Below are 23,818 nucleotides of genomic sequence, written 5' to 3' on the forward strand. Positions count from 1 at the left end.
TTGGATATTTCCAAAAAGTAATGGTAAAATCTATTCGACTCTTTAACCTCTAATCTGAATATAATAAAATATATAATAAAAACACTTTTTTTCTCATTTCTGATACAATAATTCAGTCCTGTTTCATTTTACTACTTCCATTATCTCCTCTGTTTTTATGATTTGTTAGAAGAGAAGAGGTGCAGCTCTTCACACCTCAAACTGATAATAAAATAAAATTTCTCTAATACAATACCTTATTTGCACATATTTAATTTTCCTTTTCCTTTATTTTCTTCTTTACATATTTCCTCCAGTTTTGTGCTGTCCTGTTTGTACTTTTTCTGTGTTATTTGTTTAGAGGTGTACTATTGATTTCAGCGTTCGGGGTGCTCCAGATAAAAATGCCTCCAGTCAGGAAAATGAGCAAAAGCAAAGACATCAGGAGAAGTTAGAGGGCGAGGAGGAAATGACACAACAAGGGTAGAGGAAACTACTGAGCCTCACCATAAAGAGGCCGATTATTTAAAAAAAACAAGACTGACTCACAGCAAATCAATATACTTTGTATTAAATGGGAGAATAAAGGAGTATGGATGAACAGAGTGCACCTTCCTTTCCTTATCTGTTCATTTCTTTGACTTCTGAGTGCAACGGTTCGTAAGAGCGCCAGTACGGGTGTCTGCCTCATCGGATCAGCAGCTGTAAAAAGCGGTGTCCTCCAGGTTGGCCCACTCAATACTTCATTCAACCTTAACATAAGTGCACTGGAGCATGGCCATTAAGACACCCAGAGAGGAGGTATAAAGAAAGAGCAGGTGGTTTGGTCACAGGAAATAAAAAAAGGATTTTGTGACTAAGTGAATGGATATTTTTTCGTGTCTTCTCTGATCTTTATTCTTTTCTTCTTGACTTTTAAAATGTTGTTTTATTTTTTGCTGGAGAGTGTCACATTTTAACATGATTTAATATTTTGTGTTTCATTGGAAATACAGCAGTTATCCCTGCTTTATTACAATCGATCACAACATATTGATTCAAAACAATCTGAACATTCACTGGATTAGAAAGAAATGGGCAGGATTACCTGATTCAAGTGTGTTAATTACTCCACTACCTTTATTATTGTCTCTTTTTTTGGTTGATGGTAACACAATTAAAGTAAAACCGACTACAAATTAATTAATTTTTGATTTTTTTCTGCCTTTCTTAATCTTCTGACAGCCCCGGCCAAAATTCTGTCATTTGGCGGTACGGTTACAACTCCATGGATGAAGGAGGTGCGGCTGCCCTGTAGCTCCGTTGGTGAACCTACACCTACTATAAAATGGACTAAAGACAGGTGAGAATCTTTCCCACAAAAGTATAAAATGCGTGCATCTGATAAAATAAAGCCTAGATTTAGTCAACGCACTCTCCCTTTGTTGACACTTTTGAACTATGATTGTTATGTTGATACCACACCGTACAATTTTATTTCTATAACTCATTTCAAACACAGCATGAGAGATTCCCAAAGTGCTGCACAGGGCACATTCATTCAAAGCAGATAAACGAAAAGAATGCAATCCAAATAAAAACCATCAGAACTAAATAATAAAAAGAAATACAGAATAAAAGAGTCACTGGTCAAAAGCCAAGCCATAAAATTTTCATTTTAAACAAGATTTAAACATAGCAAGAGGGTTTCTGTCTGACTGTAATGGGTAGTGAGTTCCAGAGCCTGGGAGCAGCACATACAAACGCCCGCTCACCCTTTAAGTTACAACACATATGGAGAGTGCACAGTAGCAACTGGTCAGAAGACATTAACACACATGCAGGTACAGTACGTATGAGGTGAGGAGGTCAGGTAGATAAGGTGGAGCTAGGTCATTTAGCGCCTTGAATGCAAGAGTTAATGGTTTCAACCTCACACGGGTCTCCGTTAAACTGGTAAAAGGGGCTACATGAATAAATAAATGGAAGGCAACAGGAGTCAGTGGAGAAGCTCCAGGACCGGAGTAATATGACTGTGTCGGCTTGTGTTTGTCAGGAACCTAGCAGCACCAATCTGGACTACCTGCAGTCGGTTCAGGGCTGAGACAGGAGCACCAATGCAATAAAAGCATGGATGACTGACTTCATGACCGACTAACATTTTAAAAGAATATCATGTATAATCTCACATCTTATTACAAGATCTTGCATGATTAGTTAGCTGTCATTTCTGCAAATTTAACTTTGTTTTGCTCATGTTAGTTAGCTTTGATTGCCATCTTGATCTGGGTGGACTCCAAAATGAAAATAGCTGTAGGTGTACATCTAAAGAAGACTTTCAATGGCCATCATTAACATCATCCTTTTGGTTGATAAAATATTTCCCAAACAGGCGAATAAGCAAATACACAGACAGATGCAAAAATAAATAAATAAATAAATAAAACACCTGCAGTTCTCTTAGCAGCAGGTGACAATACATCTTGTTAAAACTAACTAGATAGATAATAAAAACTTCTTTTAAGATGCTTTTCTTTTGTTTTATTATCTGCCAGTGAGGACACTGCTATTCCAGTGTCTCTTGATGGACAGCGCCTTATTCTGGCCAATGGGACGCTGGTGCTGCGCTCCGTCAAAGCCGAAGACTCTGGTTATTACACCTGCACGGCCACCAACACGCTGGGCTTTGATACCATCTTAGTCAACCTTTTGGTGCAAGGTGGGAACGTGTCAGTGTTAGCTTGTCTCTGATGTAACAGGACTATTCTATTGTGGCAAAACTTGGAATAAGAGCTGTAAACGCTTTCCTTCTTGTCTTCAGTTCCTCCAGATCAGCCCCGTCTGACCGTCTCCACCACCTCCACCTCTTCCATCACTCTTGCCTGGATACCAGGAGATAATGGAGGCAGCTCTATCAGAGGTGGGTTACCCCACCAAAAAGCTTTGTTTCTGTGTTTTATCCCACACACTCATATTATGTTCCTCTTATCTATACCCCACAAGTCTGTCAAGTTCTCATGTCCTCCTCATCTGCCTCTGATGTGTCTGTCACCTGGAGTATATTAGTGTTCAGACTGGTCTGATATTTTATTGAAATGTGTTCTGTGTTTCTCTCTGCTGAGTGTGTGTCATGATTTGCGTGTGTGTGACTGGACAGTGCGTATGTCTAGATGCTGTTGCACGTAAATGTATTTACTCTACTGGTCATCCTTTTTGTTATCCTGAAGGGATGTTTCAGATTCATGTGTTTGACTTTTTGCAGCTTCTTTTTGCATCAAAATGACATAAATATGCATCGGAATTTTTTTTTGATTTTGTGCAGAAATTAAAAATCAAACATAGAGCATCAACTTGGACATTGAATGGTAATAAATAGTAAGTAAATAAATACCACAAAATTATGTTTAGAATTAGCTTTTTCAATGATTTCATGAATCTGGCACTATATTTTTTGTCCCTGCCTGTGATTATATTGCCAAAGAAAGCCAAGACCCCTCATGCATGCACTATGTGCATGCACGTGTAACAAAAACAGCATGCTGAGTGTGCGGCTCTGTTTTCTAATAACACTCTAGCAACTTTTATTTGCAAACATCATCTTCTTCTTCACTTATGCATAGATCCTTTCTGCATATCCTATTTGAATACCAGAGCACCTGCCTGTTTGTGAGGCCATCAGTGCAGCGCTAAAGATTTCTATTGAGAATCTTTTCTGCACCTTTCCCAAAGTAGAATCTGCCCATAAATAAGCTTTTAGCGAGTTCATCTTGCAGATTTTAAACAAAACAAACTTTTTTGGTTGTAAATCTGTGTTACACGAAGTAGCACAAACATTAGGTTGACATACCAACACTCAAAAACCTGTGTTATTTCCAAATCTGCTCCGCAGTAGCGTGCTATTGCAATGTGCTGCTCTGTTCTGTGGCTGACTATAAAACTTCCGCAGACAGCTCAATCTGCACACCCATCAAATGCTTTGATGGACTCTGTCACACCATCTGTCAGAGAGAAATCTGAGGAGAAAAGGATAGCACAAAGAGTAGAAAAACGCAGAGAAAGATTCATATATGCATGATTACGTACAGACAGAAGGAAAAGACAGACAGAGGATTAGATGGAAAGATTCTGAGCACAGGAGGGAGCTGGCTCACAGAGGAAGCTGAATATAAAAACAGTCACCATATTGCAAACCCTCATTTGCATAGATGCTCAGTCAGCGCCATCCCAGGCTTTGGGTTTGTAGGTAACTAATGACGGCAAAGATGGAGAGCAGCAAGACTGTCATCCAGCTGAAGCATCAGTGGGTGAGGGAGAAATTCTTCTGTTGCCATCTAGTGGACAGTTGAGCTACTTCACCCACATTATTTAAAGGGGCTGACATTTCAAAGGATTCATGCAGTAAAAAAATTAAAATAAGCTTTTTGTGCAGGTTTCGTTCTACAATACTCCGTGGACAATACAGAGGAGTGGAAGGATGTTTTCATCAGCTCCAGTGAGCGGTCCTTTAAACTGGACAACCTGCGGTGTGGGACCTGGTATAAAGTCAAGTTAGCAGCCAAGAACAGCGTTGGAGCAGGACGCATTAGTGAGATTATTGAGGCGAAGACTCACGGACGAGGTAAGAGGGCAGAGCAGAGCATAAAAGACAATTCTGGATCGTTATAAGGTAATATAGTGATTAGAGATTATTTGTTATTTTTAATGTACATTTATTAAAACATCACATGTTCTGTGATGCTCTTTCTGCTTCAGATATTTAGTTACGTATTTTCAAAGGTTTATCCAAGAAAGCTCATTGTAATATAGCTTTTATTGATTAATGTTTTTTTTACCTACAAAACCTTTGATTTGATTATTAAAAACATTTTTAATTGAAATTTCTTCAGGAATTTTTTAAAAATAAGCTTATTTTTCTTGACATATTGAGAGAAAGAGTCGTTATCTTGTGATCTTGGGGGAAAATTCAACAAGAGCAGTCAGGCTAAGTATGACCAGTGTCTAACATGGGGCCTAAGACACTTCTGCACTATGGGTCCCCGGAAAAACAAAATTAAAAAAGCGCTGTTTTCTAATTTTGCTTGTTTTGTGCCATGGATTTCACGTATGTTGTCCGTGAATTTTAAAGACACATTTTGATACCAAGAACGTGCTTATTTTTGAACGGGGGGGGGGGGGGGGGGGATTTTAGGTTCTATGTGAAATTAAGTCCAGGACTACAAATGTGCTTCATGAAAGTGACGTCATCGCACCAGACACAGACAAACTGAGGGAATAAGGCTGTAAGTTCAGCAGACTTCCCACCGGAGGAAAGAACCACCATAAATCTGGTCATGTGGTAAGTAGCAGATCCGTTAGGGGAGAGGAGATTATGTGGTGACGCCACATATGCGACGTGCAGATTTCTGGTGTGTAGTCATGCTAATTACAAACTTTGATATGCTGATGAATCTCAAAGTACATGGCTGGCATGGTCGAAACACCCAACATTACTTTTCATTTAAATGAGAGTACAACATGTGTGATCCAGGGCGTAAGGGAAAGCGGGTTAGAAAATAGCTTTTTTAGCCCCGTTGACTTGCAGTCATTTTTTCGTTCTTCCGGGGACCCATGATGCGGAAGTGACTTAGGCTCCCTAAAATACTTGTTTCAGCAGCAAAACACAGAAGTTAAACACAGGAGGAGGCCTCAGGTTTCATCTTTCCAGCACCTTTAATGCAGCTCTGAACCTAATTTCCAAACAGTTTCAGTCTAAGTCACACCTCTGATCAATACTACCATCCCAACACAATAGAGCCTAATGACTCCAGCGACTCATCTGGAGATGGGGAGGAGGGGTACTCATAGCTTGTGAAGAAAGAACAGAAAGCTACAGTTTATAAGCTTGACCCGTCCATATTCCAGTCAAAGTTGACAAAGCTCCTCAGATGAGAAACAAAACGGCTTCAAGAAACCAAAGAAGTCCAGTTGCCTTCCTTCAACCCACTTTGGATTACCATGACCTATATGAATGAGAACCTTCACCAGCACAGTTTTATATATATATATATATATATATATATATATATATATATATATATATATATATATATATATATATATATAAATAATCTGTTTTCACAGAACTTTAAATATCTTTGTTTTCATCAGCTTTCACAGTAAAGCGTCATTACTCACTGATGTGGTTGTGCAGGGCCGGTTCTAGATGGGCAAATTTGAGGGGGCAGACAGAACTACGAAGGGGGCTCATCTTAACAAATGATGCTGTACCGGTTTGATTTAGGGATTTAATATGAATATGACAATGGATGTATTTGACTGTACAGTCCTGGAGTGTATTTGTTGTGTGTGTGAGTTTATCTTTATATATTTTTTGCTTTCTTTTCCCACGGTTTAAAGCATGATATCACAACTTGCAATTAGACTGTTTGTGAACAAACAGCTATAATTTTATTTTGCCTTTTTTGCTTTTTCAGAGCCCCAATTCAACAAGGATCAACCCGTTTTTACCTACATTAACTCCAGCCACGCCCGCCTGAACCTGCAGGGTTGGGCCAGTGGAGGATGCCCAATCACTGCCGTCACACTAGAATTCAGACCAAAAGGTGGGTTATTTGTTGGAGATGTACCTAAATTCTATGAAAAGCCATTTATTTAAATGTTAAAACATAAAAGCTAATAAAAAAGAAACTAGAGTTGATGTTAGCTTGTGTATTTGTGCAGGTACGTGGACCTGGCAGACTGTACGTACCAACGCCACCTCAGACGTGTTTCTGGCTGATTTGCGTGAGGCCACCTGGTATGAACTGAAGATGAAGGCATGTAACAGTGCTGGATGTGGAAACCAGAGCTCCCAGTTTGCCACACTGGACTACGATGGCAGTAAGTAGAATATTTGCTTTATTTGTTAAAGAAAAAAAGTTAGTTTTTACTGTTTTAGTAAGTTGCCTTCCTGTATGTGTACAGGTACTATTGCTCCCATTAAATCCCCCCTGAAAAAAAATGACGACGTGAAGAAGCTGTTCTCCATCGGTTCTCCGGTGATTCTGGTCACTCTTGGTGTTGCACTACTCTTCATCATCCGCAAGAAACGCAAAGAGAAGAGACTAAAGAGACTAAGAGGTGAGCACCGATGAGGAGAAGTCCCTTTCTGAGGAGAATAAAAGACAAGGCAGCCCTATTATGTACAATTCATTGTGCTTTCCATTAGCGAGAATAGCACAAACAAAAAGTAAAATGACAGCGCAATCAAATACACAAATTAATTTAGATCAAATTAAATACAAAAATGACAAAGTTAAAGTTAAAGAGTGAGCAGTTACAGTGCAGAAGGCGCAGCATAAAAAACATTCATTCAAAGGCTGATGAATCCATGAAGGTTTTCAATTTTGATTAAAGTTACTAGAGTTGGAGCACATTTGAGGTCACGAGGAAGCTGATTCCACCTGTGCATAGTAGCTAAAAGCAGCTTCACCCTGTTTGGTTCTGACCCGGAGTTCTATCAGCTGACCGTTTCCTAAAGATTTCAGAATATATACTGAAGGAGTATATATAGGAAGGAGATCTGACATGTATTCTGGCCCCATGCCTTTGAGTGATTTATAAACTAGTAGAAGCACTTTGAAATCAGTTATGTAGTTGACTGATAGAGATTTAAGAACCGGAGTGATGTGCTCAGTTCTCTTGGTTCTTGTTTGCAAAGAACTTCCAAAATTCTGTAGAAACACTAAAAAATTTTTTATATTATTTAAAATTTTCAACAAAATGCTTCTACCTTTGACTTTCTTTAGATGCTAAAAGCCTGGCAGAGATGCTGATCAGGTGAGTTTTCTGCCGTTCAACACAAAATTGAGGCTCACATCCAAAAGGCTTCCCTGCAAACGCATTCAGCATTTTCTCACCTCAAACAACTACGTTTTTTTTTATCTCTAAATCAGCAAAAACAACCGCAGCTTTGACACGCCAGTGAAGGGACCTCCGCAGGGCCCGCGGCTACACATCGACATCCCCAGAGTGCAGTTGCTAATTGAGGACAAAGAGGGCATCAAGCAAATTGGTGAGAGAAAAAGACATAAAGTCACACTTGTTCACCTATTTATGCAAGATACTGAATTCAAAAAAGTTTTGTTTCAAATGTATATTTAACTAGAAGACTGTTTTTTTTTTTTTGTTTGTTTGTTTTAGGCGATGACAAGGCCACTATCCCTGTGACAGACACAGAGTTCAACCAAACTGGGAATCCTCAGAGCTTCTGCACTGGTGTTTCTGTCCATCACCCTGCCCTCATCCAAAACACAGGTCCTTTGATAGACATGTCTGACATCAGACCAGGAACCAGTATGTGTTCTCTCTCATCACTGTTCATTCTGCTACTGTTGCACAGAAGCCTCTGCAAATGCTTTAAATGTCACAGATAAAGTTATCGGTGTAAATTCTGCATATCTTCTCAAATCATGATCTCATTTCAAGTTAAAGTTAATGGGGTGACACAGTAGTTGTTTTTATTTTGTTTTTAGGGAGGTCCATTTATTTATTTGGGCTGTAAACACTCTGTCCAAATGCACATTCCTTTTATTTCTTCATCCGTTTGCCACCAGACCCGGTATCGAGGAAGAGTGTGAAGTCAGCCCACAGCATCAGGAACCGCTACTCCAGTCAGTGGACTCTGACCAAGTGTCAGGCTTCCACACCAGCTCGTACTCTCACTTCAGACTGGCGCACAGTTGGCTCCCAGCATGGCATCACTGTCACAGAAAGTGACAGCTACAGTGCCAGCCTCTCGCAGGACACAGGTTAGCGCAAGGGTGAAATGACACTTACAGCCATTTACATATAACTGTGCGGAGGAGTGAAAGCCATTTTAGGAGCTTGATCTGTAAGAGGCTTTTAAAACTTGGACAAAATGTTCTCACCTTTCTGGTTCCACAGATAAGGGGCGCAACAGTATGGTGTCCACGGAGAGCGCCTCGTCTACCTACGAGGAGTTGGCGAGAGCGTACGAGCACGCCAAGCTGGAGGAGCACCTGCAGCACGCCAAATTTGAGATTACAGAGTGTTTTATCTCTGACAGCTCATCTGATCAGATGACCACAGGTACCAATGACAATGCAGACAGTATGACATCTATGAGCACACCGTCAGAGCCTGGGATCTGCCGTTTCACTGCATCGCCACCCAAACCCCAAGACTACGATCGTGGCAAGAATGTAGCCGTGCCCATCCCACACCGCGCCAAGAGTGAGTTTTCCTTTTACTCCCAAAAGCATTCGTTCTTGAAAAGATGAAACTGATTTGCAATAAAGGTCAAACTTGTGTTAAAACCTCACAGAATGAAATGTTTTGGAGAGTGGCTGAATTAAAATTTTCTTTTCCCTCCAGGCGACTACTGCAACCTTCCCCTCTACATGAAATCCGATCCCTTTTTCCGAAAGCAGTCGGAACACCATGACCCATGTCCAGTGGTTCCTCCACGCGAAGCCTCAATTCGTGGCCTGGCCCAACGGGCGTACCACAGCCAGGGTCGTCACGTGACTATGGACTCTGCAAAGCAGCAGGCTCTATCCATGGGCCACTCTGGGCTATCCAACCTCACTTCCTCTACGGTTTCCTCTGGAGGAGCATCAGGAGGCGGTGGTGGAGGGAGTGGAAGTGGAGGAATGTCCGCTAGCTCTAGTAGCTCCACGCTTCCCCAGAGGACTCTAACCCTGGCTGGCTCCTCTGCTGCTGTGGCTCAGAGTGCAGCCGCAGCTGCTGCAGCTACTGCCGCGGCTGCAGGGGCGTCATCCTCCTCTGGTGGAGGTGGAGCAGCAGGGGCCACAGGTGGGACCCCTGGAGGTGCCTCCTCTTCTTCCTCCAAGATTGGAGGGTCCAGAGACTCTCTCCTGGAGAGCAGCTCCTCCGGCTTAGGTAGACTACAGAAGCAGAGGGATGGGGGCTCAGGGGCCTACTCCAAGTCCTACACACTGGTGTAGCCTGCCATGACCGAGGCCTGTCACTGTAACTCTTAATGCTGGACAAGCCAGCGCTTGCCTGGAGTCTGTGGTAAATCGGGGTGAGGAACATAGACATGCACAGCTTAGCCGTCAGTGCCTGTGCTGTGCCAGCCTGCAGGGAGCTGCTTGCGTTCCCGTCAACAATACTGTTCGAAGGGGTCAGAGTTGGACCTCCACAGTACAGGGGCTTGCCTTTCTTTCAGCCTGATTGCTTTCTTTTATTATTGCCGTTATTCTCTCTTGTTTTTGATCACCCTGGAAATCACTTGCCAAAACGTAAACAAGTTACCCGTTCACTCCACTTTTTAGTTTCCTGGCAAACGACTCAGTACTTATGCACAAAAGGCTTTCTACGCGCACTGTCTTGTTTTCCACATCGAGACAGCTCTAGAATGAACCAGGTCACAAGGGACATGTGTTAAGGTTTTAGGTTTTTTAAATATGTAACTTTTCGTGGTGTCTGAGGGAAAAGGAGCTCATATCACAGCATTGTGCCTCGGCAGGGTGCTTTTACTGTATGCATAAACCACTAGCCTTGGTGTTACATTGGTTCTGCAAGGTTCCACCGCAGATTGGTCCAGCAGAGGCAGCGAGGAGGACTTTTGTCCTGTTATACATGCAATGGATGCCACAGTGTAGTGGTCATAAAGGATTCCTTTTAAAAAGACAGACTTAAAACAGAGAAATTATAAATGTTGAGCATCAACGAGTGATTTGAGACGTTTTGTTTTCGGCCACTTTTGTGTTTTTTTTTTTTTTTCAAACGAGGATGGAAATATAATCTCATGTGCACTAAGAAAAAGTTAGAACGGATCCAGGAAGCTTCACGAGCCTGCGTGTGCACGTGTGTGTGTGCGTGGGTGTATATGTGTAAATATATATGTATACATGTGGCAGGCACACACTAACAATGGACCTTTTTAAATTCAATCTGTATAATGAACTCTTGGGCAGAAGTCTGTGTTAAAAATGAAGCCCCCTCCCCCGCTGTTTGTTTTATAAAAAAAGAAGAAAACCAGAAAAAGAAATGGGGAGAGGACAGTAATGATGATGGTTTTACAATAGGTTCAGAATTTTTGAAATTTTTTTATAACCCTAAGTGACGACGTGGTATGGAAAAGGCTAAATTCTAAGAAGAGGGTTTAGAAGAGAGTATTTGCAGACTAGAGACGGGTTTTTCTTTCTGTTTCTTTGTTTCTTTGTCAAATCAAAGATTTTAGAGACTGTTTTATTGTCCATTTACCACCCCTTCCCACTTTTCCTTCTCCCATCCATTATATGTCCAAATAGAGTCACTGTGACATAAGGCTGGCACATTGACTTGGCAAAGACAGACAGACCTAAAGGAACGTGTTTTTGCACAGACATGCAGAAATACCTTTAGGGTACTCGAGTTATAATCACACAGAAAGGTGAGATTATTACAGAAAGCTGTTGCTAATAAAGACTTTTATCTATTTAGTCATCCCTACTAAACAATAGTTTAAAAGCTGGCATCACACGTCTGTGTTCAATGATATCTCTGTAACATTTAGTGTGGCATCGACGTCAGTGATGCTGGCAACCTTTAATCCATTAGCAGAAGAACTTTTATCACAATGGCTTTAAATCTCCAAATTTAGATCAACGTTCTGATTCAACCTTTATTCATACACGTATGTCACACTGAGAAGCTATCTCGTTTTCAAGAGGGACCTGATTTACCCTAATACCACTAGCTAAATGCTATACTTTGCTCCGTCTGATTCCCACATGGCAAAAAGGAGTGAATTAATATTATAAAATCTCAAAAGTCTTCGCTTCACTTTTGAAGCAAGTCATGGGATGGTTAAATGCCTTTCCAGCTTCTGAGAGGGTAGAGATTTGTGTGATTTAATTTTAATTTGTGTACTCTTTCATAAGAGTACTATTGCTGGCAATTCTGTTAAAACCTGGTGCTCATTTAATTAGATTTAATTTTTTCTTGTTTATTTTTTAAGTGTAAGTTGTGGTGTATTTCAATAACCGCCACAGGGGGCTTAAAGGCTGGCAGCACCCTCCTTCTTGCCCTAGGTGGACACATGGATTTAGAGATGTGTATGGAAAATCCTGTTTGAATATTTTGGATAAAACAACAGACGCTGAGATTAGAGTCAGAGGGGTCAGAGCGATATGACTCACTTCAGAAATAAGGGATTTTTACATGTATTTATCATCAGGCACGGTACTGTATGTTTTACTTTTTTTCTTCTTCTCCCAAAGCTTACTCCCATAACAAAGACCGTTCCAAATGATAAATGTAATAACAGACTAAAGTAAATTCTCTCAATAGAAAAAGATATCATATATGTTTGTTTTCAAAAGTGTGTACATATATATTTCTATTTAAATATAAAGCAAATATAAGAATATTGAAAAAGCAGAGACATATAAAAGCTGTTCTAATTGAAATATATATGAAATATCACAAGACAATCGCTTAGAGTGAACCATCTCACGAAAGAAACGGCGAAAACCAAGAAGGGAAGTTTAAACAGGTAGCACAACGATGGATGGAAAGAGGAAGTGATGTGAGAGAAAGGTAATAGAGTAAACGAGATTTGAGAGATGAGACAATGACAGCCCCCACCATTGTGATATTGTAAAACACAAGCACAGTAAAGGAGCAGAAAGTGTGTACTGCTGATTAACATTAGTCTCAGTGCAGAACGTGTGGTGTTGACAAAGAAGATGGCCGATACAGTAAGTGTGTCATGTTGTAATGTACGTCCCAAAGGTGCGTTCGCTAACTCAATGTCATTACCCAACTCTAATTAACACATAAACAAACCTAGATTTATTTATATTTCCCATCTGCCAGTGAACATACAAACAATGGAAACTATACCTGCAGAGATCTGTATTCATTGTTTCTCTTTGTTTTAGTTTGATAAAGATTCACTTCCCATGATGCCTTTCATTTTGGCCTTTATGTTTCAATTGTTGCAAATGCTTATCGAGAGAAATAAAATGTGAGTTTGGGAAAAGAGTGAGGTCTGTTTTTACATCCAAAAACAAGGGCTTCCCTACTCCAGTTGTATGAGTATTAGTTTAGACTGATTAAATAAACTTCTAACCAACCCGCTTCCCCTGGTTGTTTAGTGAAGTTGATGCTGGTCAGTTCTTCTGAATTTGAATGCCTTTTAATGACCTTGATCATATTAACCCACTGGTTTCTCTGTCAAATCAGTTGAGAAAAGCTGAAATTTGTCAGAAATTAAAGATTTTATATTTGATCTTCTGTCTCTTTCTCAAGAATAACCAGTAAACGTGTAATTTTAGGAAAATAACTCACTTTTCAAGAAAAATACATCACTAAAGTAAAGCATTTCCAAATTCATTTATTATAACATGCATCTAATCTTAGGTGGAATGTTCATTGAAATCATCAAAATACTATAAAACCTTTTAAATCGTACCCCCTCCCAACCTTTTTTACATGAATTAGCCAATCACAACTTCTCATTTCCCTCCTTTTTAGCATTTATCTCACCTTGATACAATTACTTCTCCACCCTAACTGAATACTTGTGTACATAGGGAGGTGTTTTGTATAAATGAGTACTATTTTCGACATCTTCACTAAAAACCAGGGCACAATGTAAGTTTTGGACTGAATTAAACATGATGAAGAAACAATAAAAATCCATAGAAATAAAAGAGAATAACTGTTTTTTTTCCCATTTAGGAACCAGTTCAGTTTTGCTAGAGTGGATCTTGCATATTTAATATATTTATCTCATTTTTTTAATTGGGCCCTTTGGTTGCGGTGTCTCAGCTTTAATTTGTTTTCTATCAAAATTTTTCTCTTTGTTGTTTTTTTGGTTTGTTTGTTTTATTCTTTGGGGAGAAGCAGCAGCAGCATTGCATGTTCTGAACATTTTGTTGGTTATAAAAGGAAAAAGGGTGATTTGAGCTATTTGAAAAAAGGGTTCCTAAAAACAAGATTTTAAAAAGTCTAACAGTTTTTCTTTGAACTTTTATGCAGAAACATTTGCTTCGATTTACAATTGCTTGTGTTTAACTCGACATTTTCTTTGCTATGAAAACAACACAAAAGCAGAAAAAAAGAGTACTCCGACACCTTGTGCAATAAAGCTATCTTTTTATAAACTGTGATGATATTGTTTATTCTTTCTATTAGATGTTTTATCCAAAGTAAAATGTAAGAGGATGAAACTCACCTTCAAGTAGAGATATGGTGGCAGAGGAGTCAAAAGTTCGCCCAGGCTCGATCCCTGCTCAGTCTGCTGCTGTCGTGTCCTTGAGCAAGACCCTTAACCCACCTTGGCTGCTGCTGGTGGTTAGAGAGACTGATGGGGCAAGAGCATGGCAGCCTTGCCTCTGTCATTGAGCCTCAGTGCAGCCTTGGCTGCATTTTAGCTCATCACCACTAGTGTGTGCATGTGTGTGTGTATGTGTGTGTGTGTGTGTGTGTGTGTGTGTGTGTGTGTGTGTGTGTGTGTGTGTGTGTGTGTGTGTGTGTGTGTGTGTGTGTGTGTGTGTGTGTGTGTGTGTGTGAATGACTGACTTTATTGTAAAGTGCTTTGGGGGGCTCCATGGCTCTGGAAAGCTCTATATAATTATTGCTATAGTCTAATCATGTATAATGTAAAAACATTGTTAAACTAAAGTACCCACTTGGACCCCAAGGTCCCAAGGTCAAAGTGGGTAACACCCCCTAAGGTGGTAGAGAACGAGAGAGCCAAGCTCCTGTGGGACTTTCAGATCCAGACTGACAAAATGGTGGTGGTGGACAAACAACAGATGACAGCTGATGTGGTTGATGTGGCAATAACAAGTGATGCAAGATCAGGAAAAAGGAACACGGGAAACTAGAGAGGTACCAGGGCCTCAAAGAAGAACTTGAGAAAGCCTGGAGAGTGAAGACATTGATGGTGCCCGTGGTCATTGGGGCACTCAGGGCAATAACCCCCAAATTGGAGGAGTGGCTAAAATAGATTCCAGGAATGACACCAGACATCTCAGTCCAGAAAAGTGCAGAACAAGGAACAGCTAAGAAACTGCAGAACCCTCAAGCTCGAGACCACCAACAGAAGATGAGATGACAATTTTTTATTATTTGTATGTATATATATACATAAATATATATATATATATATATATATATATATATATATATATATATATATATATATATATATATATATATATCTGTGATGGACTGGCTCTCTCTCCAGCGTGTACCCCGCCTGATTGCCCATTGCTGGAGATAGGCACCAGTCCCCCCGCGACCCTACATAGACAAAGCGGGTTCAGACAATATATATATATATATATATATATATATATATATATATATATATATATATATATATATATATATATATATATACATATATATATATATATATATATATATATATATATATATATATATATATATATATATGTATATATATATGTATATATACCTATATATATAGTATTAAAAGCTACTTGTTTCTTTTTTTTTTCTTTTTTGTTTCTTTTTACTGATGCTGTTCTGATGCAACTGGGCCAGAAAACAGGCTTTGCAAATGTACAGCAATATTCCATCAATTAAATTAAAGAAAGGTGAAATTGGTTTCTTGTTTAGATGTTTAATTTCAGCTTTAAATAAATCAGGCTGTCTGCATGATTATTATTGTTATGGATTGTATAAAGAGCTAAATTAAAAAATGAAGCCTGTGGGTGGGAGCACCTAAAGTTGAGGGTCATTGGTCTGGTAAGAAGAGCTCATATCATCACGTACTATGTTTAGCGCCTTGGGCTGCCCGACAGGGTTGCGGAAGGCGCTATCTAAATAAAGCTTTGATTGATTGATTGTTCACCCACTACTGTACATCAAGCTCCACTCAAATGTGGAGTTTACCTTTTAAAACACTAGAGGGCACTAACATGCAATAAAACAGCAGTCTGACAGATAGTTTAATTCAAATGTTTTGATCAAAGTGCAATAAGTTTGTTTTAAAGACAACATGTGTTCAAATGCTTTCTGCCACGATTAAATATTCAAAATAAGTCAAATATAAATACACAATCACACTTTAGAACCGTAGCAGCACATCAAACTACTCCACAGACAATAAAAGACAGTTTTCTTCACAGGAAGATTATAGCTTTACCTTACAGTTTAGTTTCTGTCTCAAGTCATGGGAACTAAAGTGAATGGATGTACATTGAACCCATTGTAATGTCTACACTCTCTCCACCAGCTTCCCGTTTTCTCTCAGACTTGCTGCACCAGCTCTGACATCCGTCTCTGTTCATCTATTTGCCGTTCTTCTGCTTCTTCTGTTGGAACTTCCTGAAGTGGCTCTGGATGGTAGAGGCGGCCTTTTCTACTTCAACGGGGCTGAGCGGGGGAACTAAAGGCGTGGTGCACGTGCCATTAGTGATACTGGAGCCTGAGCATTACAACAAAGAGAGAAATTATGAGACTTTAATGAAGGTATGGTCTGAGTGCCAACATTTTAATTTCCTGATTTTTTTAGACCACCTTTATCTACACAGGACGACGACCCCACTTCTCTCTCCACGACCTTTCAGAACACGGCTGAGTCAAAACTAATTTTAAAAAGCAATCACGATGCAGCTGACTTCTCGATGATCTCCTGCACCCTCTCACAAACATATGCACGCTCGCAATCAGATCCTGCAGAGGCACAACTCTCAAACCAGAGACAGCTTTGTGCTAAAATATCACATCAGCCAAGTAAGATGCTATTGAATGATGATGTTTCAGACTGGATATGAGATGAACCAAGCCAGGCCTGTGCCAGCAGACCCCTCATCATGGATTCTCCACCACATGTCCTTTACACTCTACCCAGGATCTTGGTGCACTTCTACAACTACAATAAAACCACTGCAACCGCACTACAGTGGATGTGTTCAAAGCCATCATAGACATATCACACTTGCATCAGTGCACATGAAACTTCGCAAAAACCATAGACGTTTCGGCTGACTTTTAGCATCCTGTAGGGCTTGGGAACGTGTCACCATCACTGATGCACACGCCATGTTGGCAGCCCCCGAGTTCATACTTGTTGCTTGTTACTCCAAACAACAGCGTGCTCAGTCTCGTTCTTGCAGCTTAATTTAATCTGGTATTCATTTGATCGGTTTTATTACGCAACCCTGGTAAATCGCTGCTGTGTTGTGGCTGTATTGGGGTTTCCATCCTGTCTGAAGTTGGCTTTGAACAGAATGAGATGCAAAGTTCTTAAAACCTAAATCTGATGGCTATTTTGAGGCACTGGCTAAAATAGTAGTACTTACTCTTTCTGTACACGCCTATGCTGTTCCTCCTGAGACCATCAAACTGCAAAACAAAGAAATAAACTGATGTTAGAACACATTCAAACTTATCACACACTTGTTCACATACTTGCTGTTGCACTGCATGTAGTACTAGATGATTCCACTAGGAGGCACAGTAGAGTACTCAGACCAGATAGAGAGCCAGCTGGGGTACAACCAAACAAATATGGCATCGATAGAAGAAATCACTAACTGGTTAAATTTGAGGTCGCGGCAGACAAAAAGACAGCAGCGGTATTGTAGCATGAAAGACCTCTAAACCAGAGGCGGAGTGTCTCACTCATTTTGTCAACTCCGCCTACTGGTTACTCGTATCTCAGCGTTTAAATGTGTCATGTTAATTTTGGGGGACACACACACAACAAGTTATCATCCCGCAAATCATCAAGTTACACGTGGCAGCCATTTTTCACACGCGTATGCATCAGCAAACAGCAAGCATACAGTATTTCCAACTTAGAGATCAGAAACATAGTTTACCACACCTTATTTTGCAGAGTACTTTGTAACAGAGAGCTAATGGTCATTGTACATGACTGACTGCGCCCGTGTGTCCTTTTTATCTAGAGCCTGAACATTGACCTCAAACACAAATCCGCCCTGATTGGGATTACAGCTCAAGCAGCGGAGCGGCAGGGAAGCGACTGAGGCTGAAGACTGGGCTGACTTTGCATGCTTACCTGTGAAACTGGCAGCATGCCAGCATTCAGTCCACAGCAGCGCCTCTGTGACATTGACAAACAAGGTCTGGGCTTTCATGAAGCTGTAAAGGTGACCTGTGGCCAGTCTGAGATGGTTTATTTAGGTTACAGTGGGATTCCTGCTAACAGACTTGTTCAGTCACTTTCTCGTTTTATGTTTTTCTGCTTTGAATCTGCCCACAGCAGCTTCTATTTTATTAAATATTATGTTCAAAAGGAACTTTCTTGTACAAAATGTACAAGTTCAGACAGAATTACTACTATTTGTGTCGCAGGAGTTGAGATGTTTGCACTTTAGGGTGAACTGAAATCCTCAGTGAAAGTCTGAGGGGCAGCCAAACACCTGAGAGGCTGTGAGGCATAATAAATCCTCACACAAGGATTTCCTGATTCTCTGAAGGTCACAGGTCTGCCAAGGCAAAACTAGTTTTTATTTTTGGTGTTATTGTTGAGTGTTCGGCCGCCAAAAGTCACATTCCTCTGCTTTTGCATGCGGCTCCCCTTTGAGATATAAACGCACAAGCAGCTTATAATATGCTGAGTCATGGGTGACTGCTGAACTTCCCACCAACTGCGTCTCACAGATCGTTTAACTAGTTTATAAATAAACTTTCAGCCACGCTGACTAGGAGATAGGTGAAAAAAGTCTCAAAGAGCCTGAATTTCACTGAATTCTTAGAATCTAGGAACACCGACATCTTTATGTGAAATCACCTGTCTGGGTCTTGCTCAGACTCACCTCTTCTGCTCTACTGCTCTTCCGGCTGAGGGACACAGAGTGAACCTGCCAAGGCAACGGCTGAGAGACCATGTAAGGTAAAGGCTCTGGTTTCCGTGCAAACTGGAATCCTATCTGAAATATTTAAAAAAGAAGTCTGGGTTAAATTCATCATATTTTGAAGATTAAACCAATTCAATGTCTGAAGTCTTTTTTTATAACAATCTTACCGATTTCACGACGTTGACCATTACATACATGGCGGTTAGCATTGTGATCAACATCGTGTCCACTACTCCCCGACAGTCGTCCTGAAGCTTCTCCCTGGGTATCTCTCTCCTGCCTCAGTCCTGCTGAGACAAAGTTTAATCCACGGGTCCGAGCAATCAGGAATGTGATGCAGCAAGAGCCGCTTGAGGAAACAGTGTTGATTATGTCCACTTGCACATACAAACACTTGCACTTCACACTCAGTCTCTGACACAGGAGGGTAAGACTGCTAAAGAGCTTTGCAGGACAGAAATAGAGAAGCTGTAATCTTTCCTCTGCACTTATCCCTCAGGTGTGCGTACACCATTAGTAGCTGCTGTGGCAGGTACGTTTTTTTAGGCATGTAAAAGAAGGAAAGAGGAAAATGTCTATAATCTGCCGTGCTAATATTGTTTCCCCCTTCTAGTTTAAGTAATTCCTGGAAGTTTTTCCAGTCATTTTAATCCTGGTAAATAAGCCAATTTTACACTTCAATTTTTCAAATCTGTTAAAAATCAGAAGTAACGTCATTGTGAAAGATTTGTTTCCTGGAAGGTTGTTTAACCTGGCAATCTGAGTAATGTGTTTTTAGTGAAAATAAACAATGGTTTTATTTTGGTTGATATGTACTGGTGCTGGGCTGCGCAGTGATGTAGTGGTTAGAGCTGTTGCCTTGCAGCAAGAAGGTCCTGGGTTCGCTTCCCGGCCTGGGATCTTTCTGCATGGAGTTTGCATGTTCTCCCTGTGCATGCGTGGGTTCTCTCTGGGTACTCTGGCTTCCTCCCACAATCCAAAAACATGACTGTTGGGTTAATTGGTCTGTCTAAATTGTTCTTAGGTGTGTGTGTGTGTGTGTGTGTGTGTGTGTGTGTGTGTGTGTGTGTGTGTGTGTGTGTGTGTGTGTGTGTGTGTGTGTGTGTGTGTGTGTGTGTGTGTGTGTGTGTGTGTGTGTGTGTGTGTGTGTGTGTGTGTGTGTGTGTGTGTGTGAGATTGTTTGTCCTGTGTGTCTCTGTGTTGACTTGCGATGGACTGGCTCTCTGTCCAGGATGTACCCCGCCTGATTGCCCATTGACCAAGCTCTTCTCCTGCCAGTTTCTGAGGATCAGCTTGTCTGGGCTCCCACTCCCACCTGCCAGCCAGTTTTCTCTGGATGGACCTGACTTATGCTCTTCCCTCCACGGGTGATGAGCCCTCATAGAGGCAGATTCTTGTTACTTCTTTGGGCAGAATGCAGCCAACCCCCAAGAACCAATGCTCAGCCACCAGGTGCTTGCTGATGACCTCCCCTCCATAGCTAGGCTCCAGGAAGATTCCTTACTTCCTCATTTTTGGACTGATCCCTGCACGTTGAGGTTCTGACCCCTCCCATAAGGTCAAGGGACTGCTGTCCCAAACAACACAGCTCCCATATTCATACCCAAACATCTCCATTAAGGTGGTGATTCAACAGCGAGAAACATAAACCTGTTATTATTCACAAATAATTTTTATTTTCACTTTTAATGTAATTTTTCAGTAGTAAGTTTTCTAGTAAACTTGAATAAGTTAGTTGATTCTGAACAATAACGTCAGAGGAATTCCCAGGAAAACTCATGTTGGAAGAAAAAGTGGGTTAGAGTAAAATATAAATAAAGTTATTATTTCTTCAAGATAATGACACAGAGCTGAATCTGAGAGATCGCACATGGCAAAGGGTTTGTGTGCGTCATTGTCTGGATCCTTTCCTCTGACCCCTGCAGAGAAATGATAATCCGTTTGGCAAGAGACCGAATGCCTGTCAGCTGCTGTGTGAACAAGCCTAACTCAGCCGTTATCAAGATTGAGTATTAAATCAGTCAAGGAAAGAATGTGTGCGTAAATAGTCATGTAATGTGCTTCCCTGATGCGTTCAGTGTGGGCAGGTTGATGAACATTTTGTTCTCGTAGAACGGGAGCACATGTGTGTGTTTCGTCACTCAACAGATGGATATAAAATCAGTCCTGATGTGAAGAAATACGACATCTGTTCATCATCATTCACAGACCAGGTTGATAAAGAATGAGGTAAGAATGCAACAATTAAAAAAATCTATTTTTTTTATCAGAGATAAACGTTTAACAACACGAAATAAAGTATTTTTCTTTTTTTCTCTTTTCTTTCTGCTTTGAAGTGAATATTTACAAAATACAAAAACTGTACTTTTAAATTATATTTTTCATTCAAGACAACATTTTTTAAATCTAAATTTTAACATAAGAGCATGAAATTATTAAAAAAAAGATGGATGACAACATTTTCTTTGTATTCAAATAAAATCTTTTAGTAAAATCTTCACACGGTAAGTAATTCAGATATTTTTCATATTTGCAGCGCAGGAAAAACTTTTTTTGCCATTTTCCCATTATTGTTTTAGTCTCAAAAACTCTCCAAACTTAAATTGTTACATTTTCTATCAATAATCTTCAAAAGCATAATTTAAATGTACACCAGATGCATTCATGTAATTATATTTTAAAAACCATTTCAAAGAGCTGTGAGTTTAAAGCTATCTTTTGTGTTTTATCCTGTTTTATCTCAGCCTGCAGGTATCAGAACATGATGCTCGTTTTGTTCATGAGAAGATCTTAGTGTAGTGAAAAGCTGAATGAAAGAGGAAGAAGTTTAGCCTCCTCCACACTTTTCTATAATGAGCCAGTCCCTGGAACAACAAAGGCTTTCACATTGTTGCATTGTTAAGCCCCAAAAGCTTTTGACCCTGTTGAGCTGCCTGTTGTGAGTCAGTAGCTTTATGATTTATTTCTCATCACAGGGTTCCAGATGGTTCTCCACACTCGTGGTGATGTCCCCGAGCAGGGAAGGAAAAATCCATTTAAAACAGAGAACAAAGCCGCTCAGAGGGAAACAAAATGTCACTCAAGCTTACAAAAAGGCCCAGCAACTGTTTTTATTATGTTGTTTTTATTTCTGAAGTTAATGCGTTATGGTTGTTATGCTGATATTTTAAACATAATTGACAGACTAGTTGAACAGAAGTTTCAGCTGCTCAAAAGACCAAAAAGTCTTAAGGATTTGTACTTTGCACCGCATCTGCATAAATGTGTATTTTAATGATGGGAAACAAACAAGCAGAAACTAAAGCCTACTGTTCTGTTTTTATCATTAAAGTATTCAAAACTGCAGTAAATCTGGTTGCAGGTTCCTGATTTAGTTTTCTGGGACTCTGTTGTAGCAACAAAATCCATCACAGAATATAAAATCCAAGAAATGTGTTTGTGCTTCTCCTAAATCTCAATACCAAAGTCAATGGTGCAGCCAATGATGTTAATTATGTTTACGACCAACCAGATAAGGAAGAAGCTTTGTGGAGTTTCAAATCAGAACATCTATTCAAAAATGTATTGAAGCACACGCCTTTAGTGAGCCTTGTAGCTCAACTCTAAATAAGCTCAAATGTGTCGTGTACTGATGGAGGGTGTGTTTAGTTTCAAAGAAAAAAGTGTGATGTTGACTGGTTTTATGAGATTATCTATTCACAATATTTGGTTTGGTGGTGGCAAGTGTAAATTCTGGTGGTTATAGCACCTCTGTTTTGTTTCCAAGTAGGGATGCAACGTTACCACTATTTTCCAAACCGATACGATACCGATACTTGGATTTGAGTAATCGCCGACTCGATTACTGATACCGATACTTCTACCACACAAAAAATGCTATGAATTGTATTAAAGGTTTTATTTTCTTCTCTGCTTTCAACCCGAAAGGACTGTGGGGTAGATAAAAAGTAACATTTATGAATACAAATTATCACAAAACTAAAATATTAGGTGAACAGAAATGACAAGTTACAGTGAAGCCACTTTTCAAGCAACTGCATTGGTATCAGTTACTGGTATCTTTAACTTTTATCGATACGATACTGCTATCAGTATCAGTATCGGTGTCCTATACTGATATCAGTATTGTATTGTATTGCATACCAGTATTGAATTGGTGCATCCCTATTTCCAAGTATAGCTGGGAGTCTGAACTTTAATGCAAAGATTTGTTCATTATGGAGATAATGGCTGTTTTGTAGCAGTAAAATGACAAGCAAGTCAACCCACCCTTTCCTTCATTCCACTGACCTAGAAGAAGAGATGTTGACCAACTTTCACTCTAAGCAAAAGGCCCAATTTCAGCAGCTTTGGCCTCCAGAAACTTGATTCATAGCTCTGGCTTCCATGTTTATGATGCGCTCTTTAGATATCAGACCGAAACACTTTGAAGACAACAAAAAGCAACAATAATTAGAAGCGCGGTGCAAATTATAGAGGAGCAGATAAATGTAGCTCACCAGCAGATTATTCAGCCAGTTACATTTAGATCAGCTGGAAAACGTTGAAACACTTGGAAGGAAAAATGTGTATCAATCAGATCAGATTATCTCAGTTGCCCCAAGACCATCTCTTTAATGTAGTGAGAGGATGAGAAATAATTAGAAGAAATTAGATGTGAGGCTCACAGATCTTTCCGTTGTGTCCAGTGACGACTGCTCTCTGTTGTGTTCAAGCTGCCCTGACAGTGCAAACTTAAACCACAAGTAAGCTGCAGGAAATACCTGACACGGTGAGCATCAGCTCCATGCACAACGCAGCAACTTAGATGGAAAAAAAAATTAACAATTACTGGAGGTATGCGTCTTCCTCATTGAGTATGTTTATATGTGTCCAGAAGTCACGGCTATGAATGAAAGACAATGGCCTTTATTTTGAATGTATGTTCTGGTAATGTTCAGTGAAAGATCAATTGCCCTGCATCCAACATGCCTCCATCTAAATAGGATAGGTTATCCAGAGTTATCTCTGTAGTTATGCTGCTATAGGCTTAGACTGCTGGA

General features: G+C 40.1%; 2 protein-coding genes across 3 annotated transcripts in view; one reads left to right on the forward strand and one right to left on the reverse strand.

Annotated features, from left to right (window-relative positions):
* The window catches only part of dscaml1 (Down syndrome cell adhesion molecule like 1), a 152,528-nt gene extending 138,446 nt beyond the window's left edge, over positions 1-14,082 (forward strand). The window contains exons 23-35 of one of the 2 annotated variants that reach the window (XM_015951485.3): positions 1,204-1,321; positions 2,514-2,677; positions 2,780-2,878; positions 4,388-4,576; positions 6,432-6,560; positions 6,679-6,837; positions 6,922-7,077; positions 7,746-7,776; positions 7,893-8,011; positions 8,140-8,292; positions 8,553-8,747; positions 8,884-9,192; positions 9,334-14,082. In XM_015951485.3, the coding sequence (XP_015806971.1) occupies positions 1,204-1,321; positions 2,514-2,677; positions 2,780-2,878; positions 4,388-4,576; positions 6,432-6,560; positions 6,679-6,837; positions 6,922-7,077; positions 7,746-7,776; positions 7,893-8,011; positions 8,140-8,292; positions 8,553-8,747; positions 8,884-9,192; positions 9,334-9,926 (2,414 nt within the window). In that variant the 3' untranslated portion in view covers positions 9,927-14,082. The remainder of the gene's footprint in view (positions 1-1,203; positions 1,322-2,513; positions 2,678-2,779; positions 2,879-4,387; positions 4,577-6,431; positions 6,561-6,678; positions 6,838-6,921; positions 7,078-7,745; positions 7,777-7,892; positions 8,012-8,139; positions 8,293-8,552; positions 8,748-8,883; positions 9,193-9,333) is intronic. The other variant, XM_015951486.3, reaches the window with a different exon arrangement.
* Positions 14,083-15,883: 1,801 nt separating this feature from the next.
* On the reverse strand, positions 15,884-19,134 carry LOC129163977 (uncharacterized). Its single transcript, XM_054743381.2, has 4 exons — positions 18,944-19,134; positions 18,735-18,848; positions 17,253-17,295; positions 15,884-16,375 (listed from the first exon to the last, which is right to left on the reverse strand). The coding sequence occupies exons 1-4, from the start codon at positions 18,995-18,997 to the stop codon at positions 16,239-16,241; spliced, it is 348 nt and encodes a 115-aa protein (XP_054599356.1). The 5' UTR covers positions 18,998-19,134; the 3' UTR covers positions 15,884-16,238.
* Between the last annotated feature and the right edge of the window lie 4,684 nt (positions 19,135-23,818).

Source organism: Nothobranchius furzeri, chromosome 13 (assembly GCF_043380555.1).
Source record: "Nothobranchius furzeri strain GRZ-AD chromosome 13, NfurGRZ-RIMD1, whole genome shotgun sequence".
NCBI classification, from domain to species: domain Eukaryota; kingdom Metazoa; phylum Chordata; class Actinopteri; order Cyprinodontiformes; family Nothobranchiidae; genus Nothobranchius; species Nothobranchius furzeri.

What these genes read in the sequence shown, in the direction of transcription:
- LOC129163977 (XM_054743381.2), bottom strand. Translation starts at nt 18,997, where the DNA reads ATGTTGATCACAATGCTAACCGCCATGTATGTAATGGTCAACGTCGTG. An exon ending in TGGTCAACGTCGTGAAATCG is followed by an intron (nt 18,849 to 18,943) that starts GTAAGATTGTTA and finishes TAAATATTTCAG; the next exon opens with ATAGGATTCCAGTTTGCACG. An exon ending in CATAGGCGTGTACAGAAAGA is followed by an intron (nt 16,376 to 17,252) that starts GTAAGTACTACT and finishes TGTAATGCTCAG; the next exon opens with GCTCCAGTATCACTAATGGC.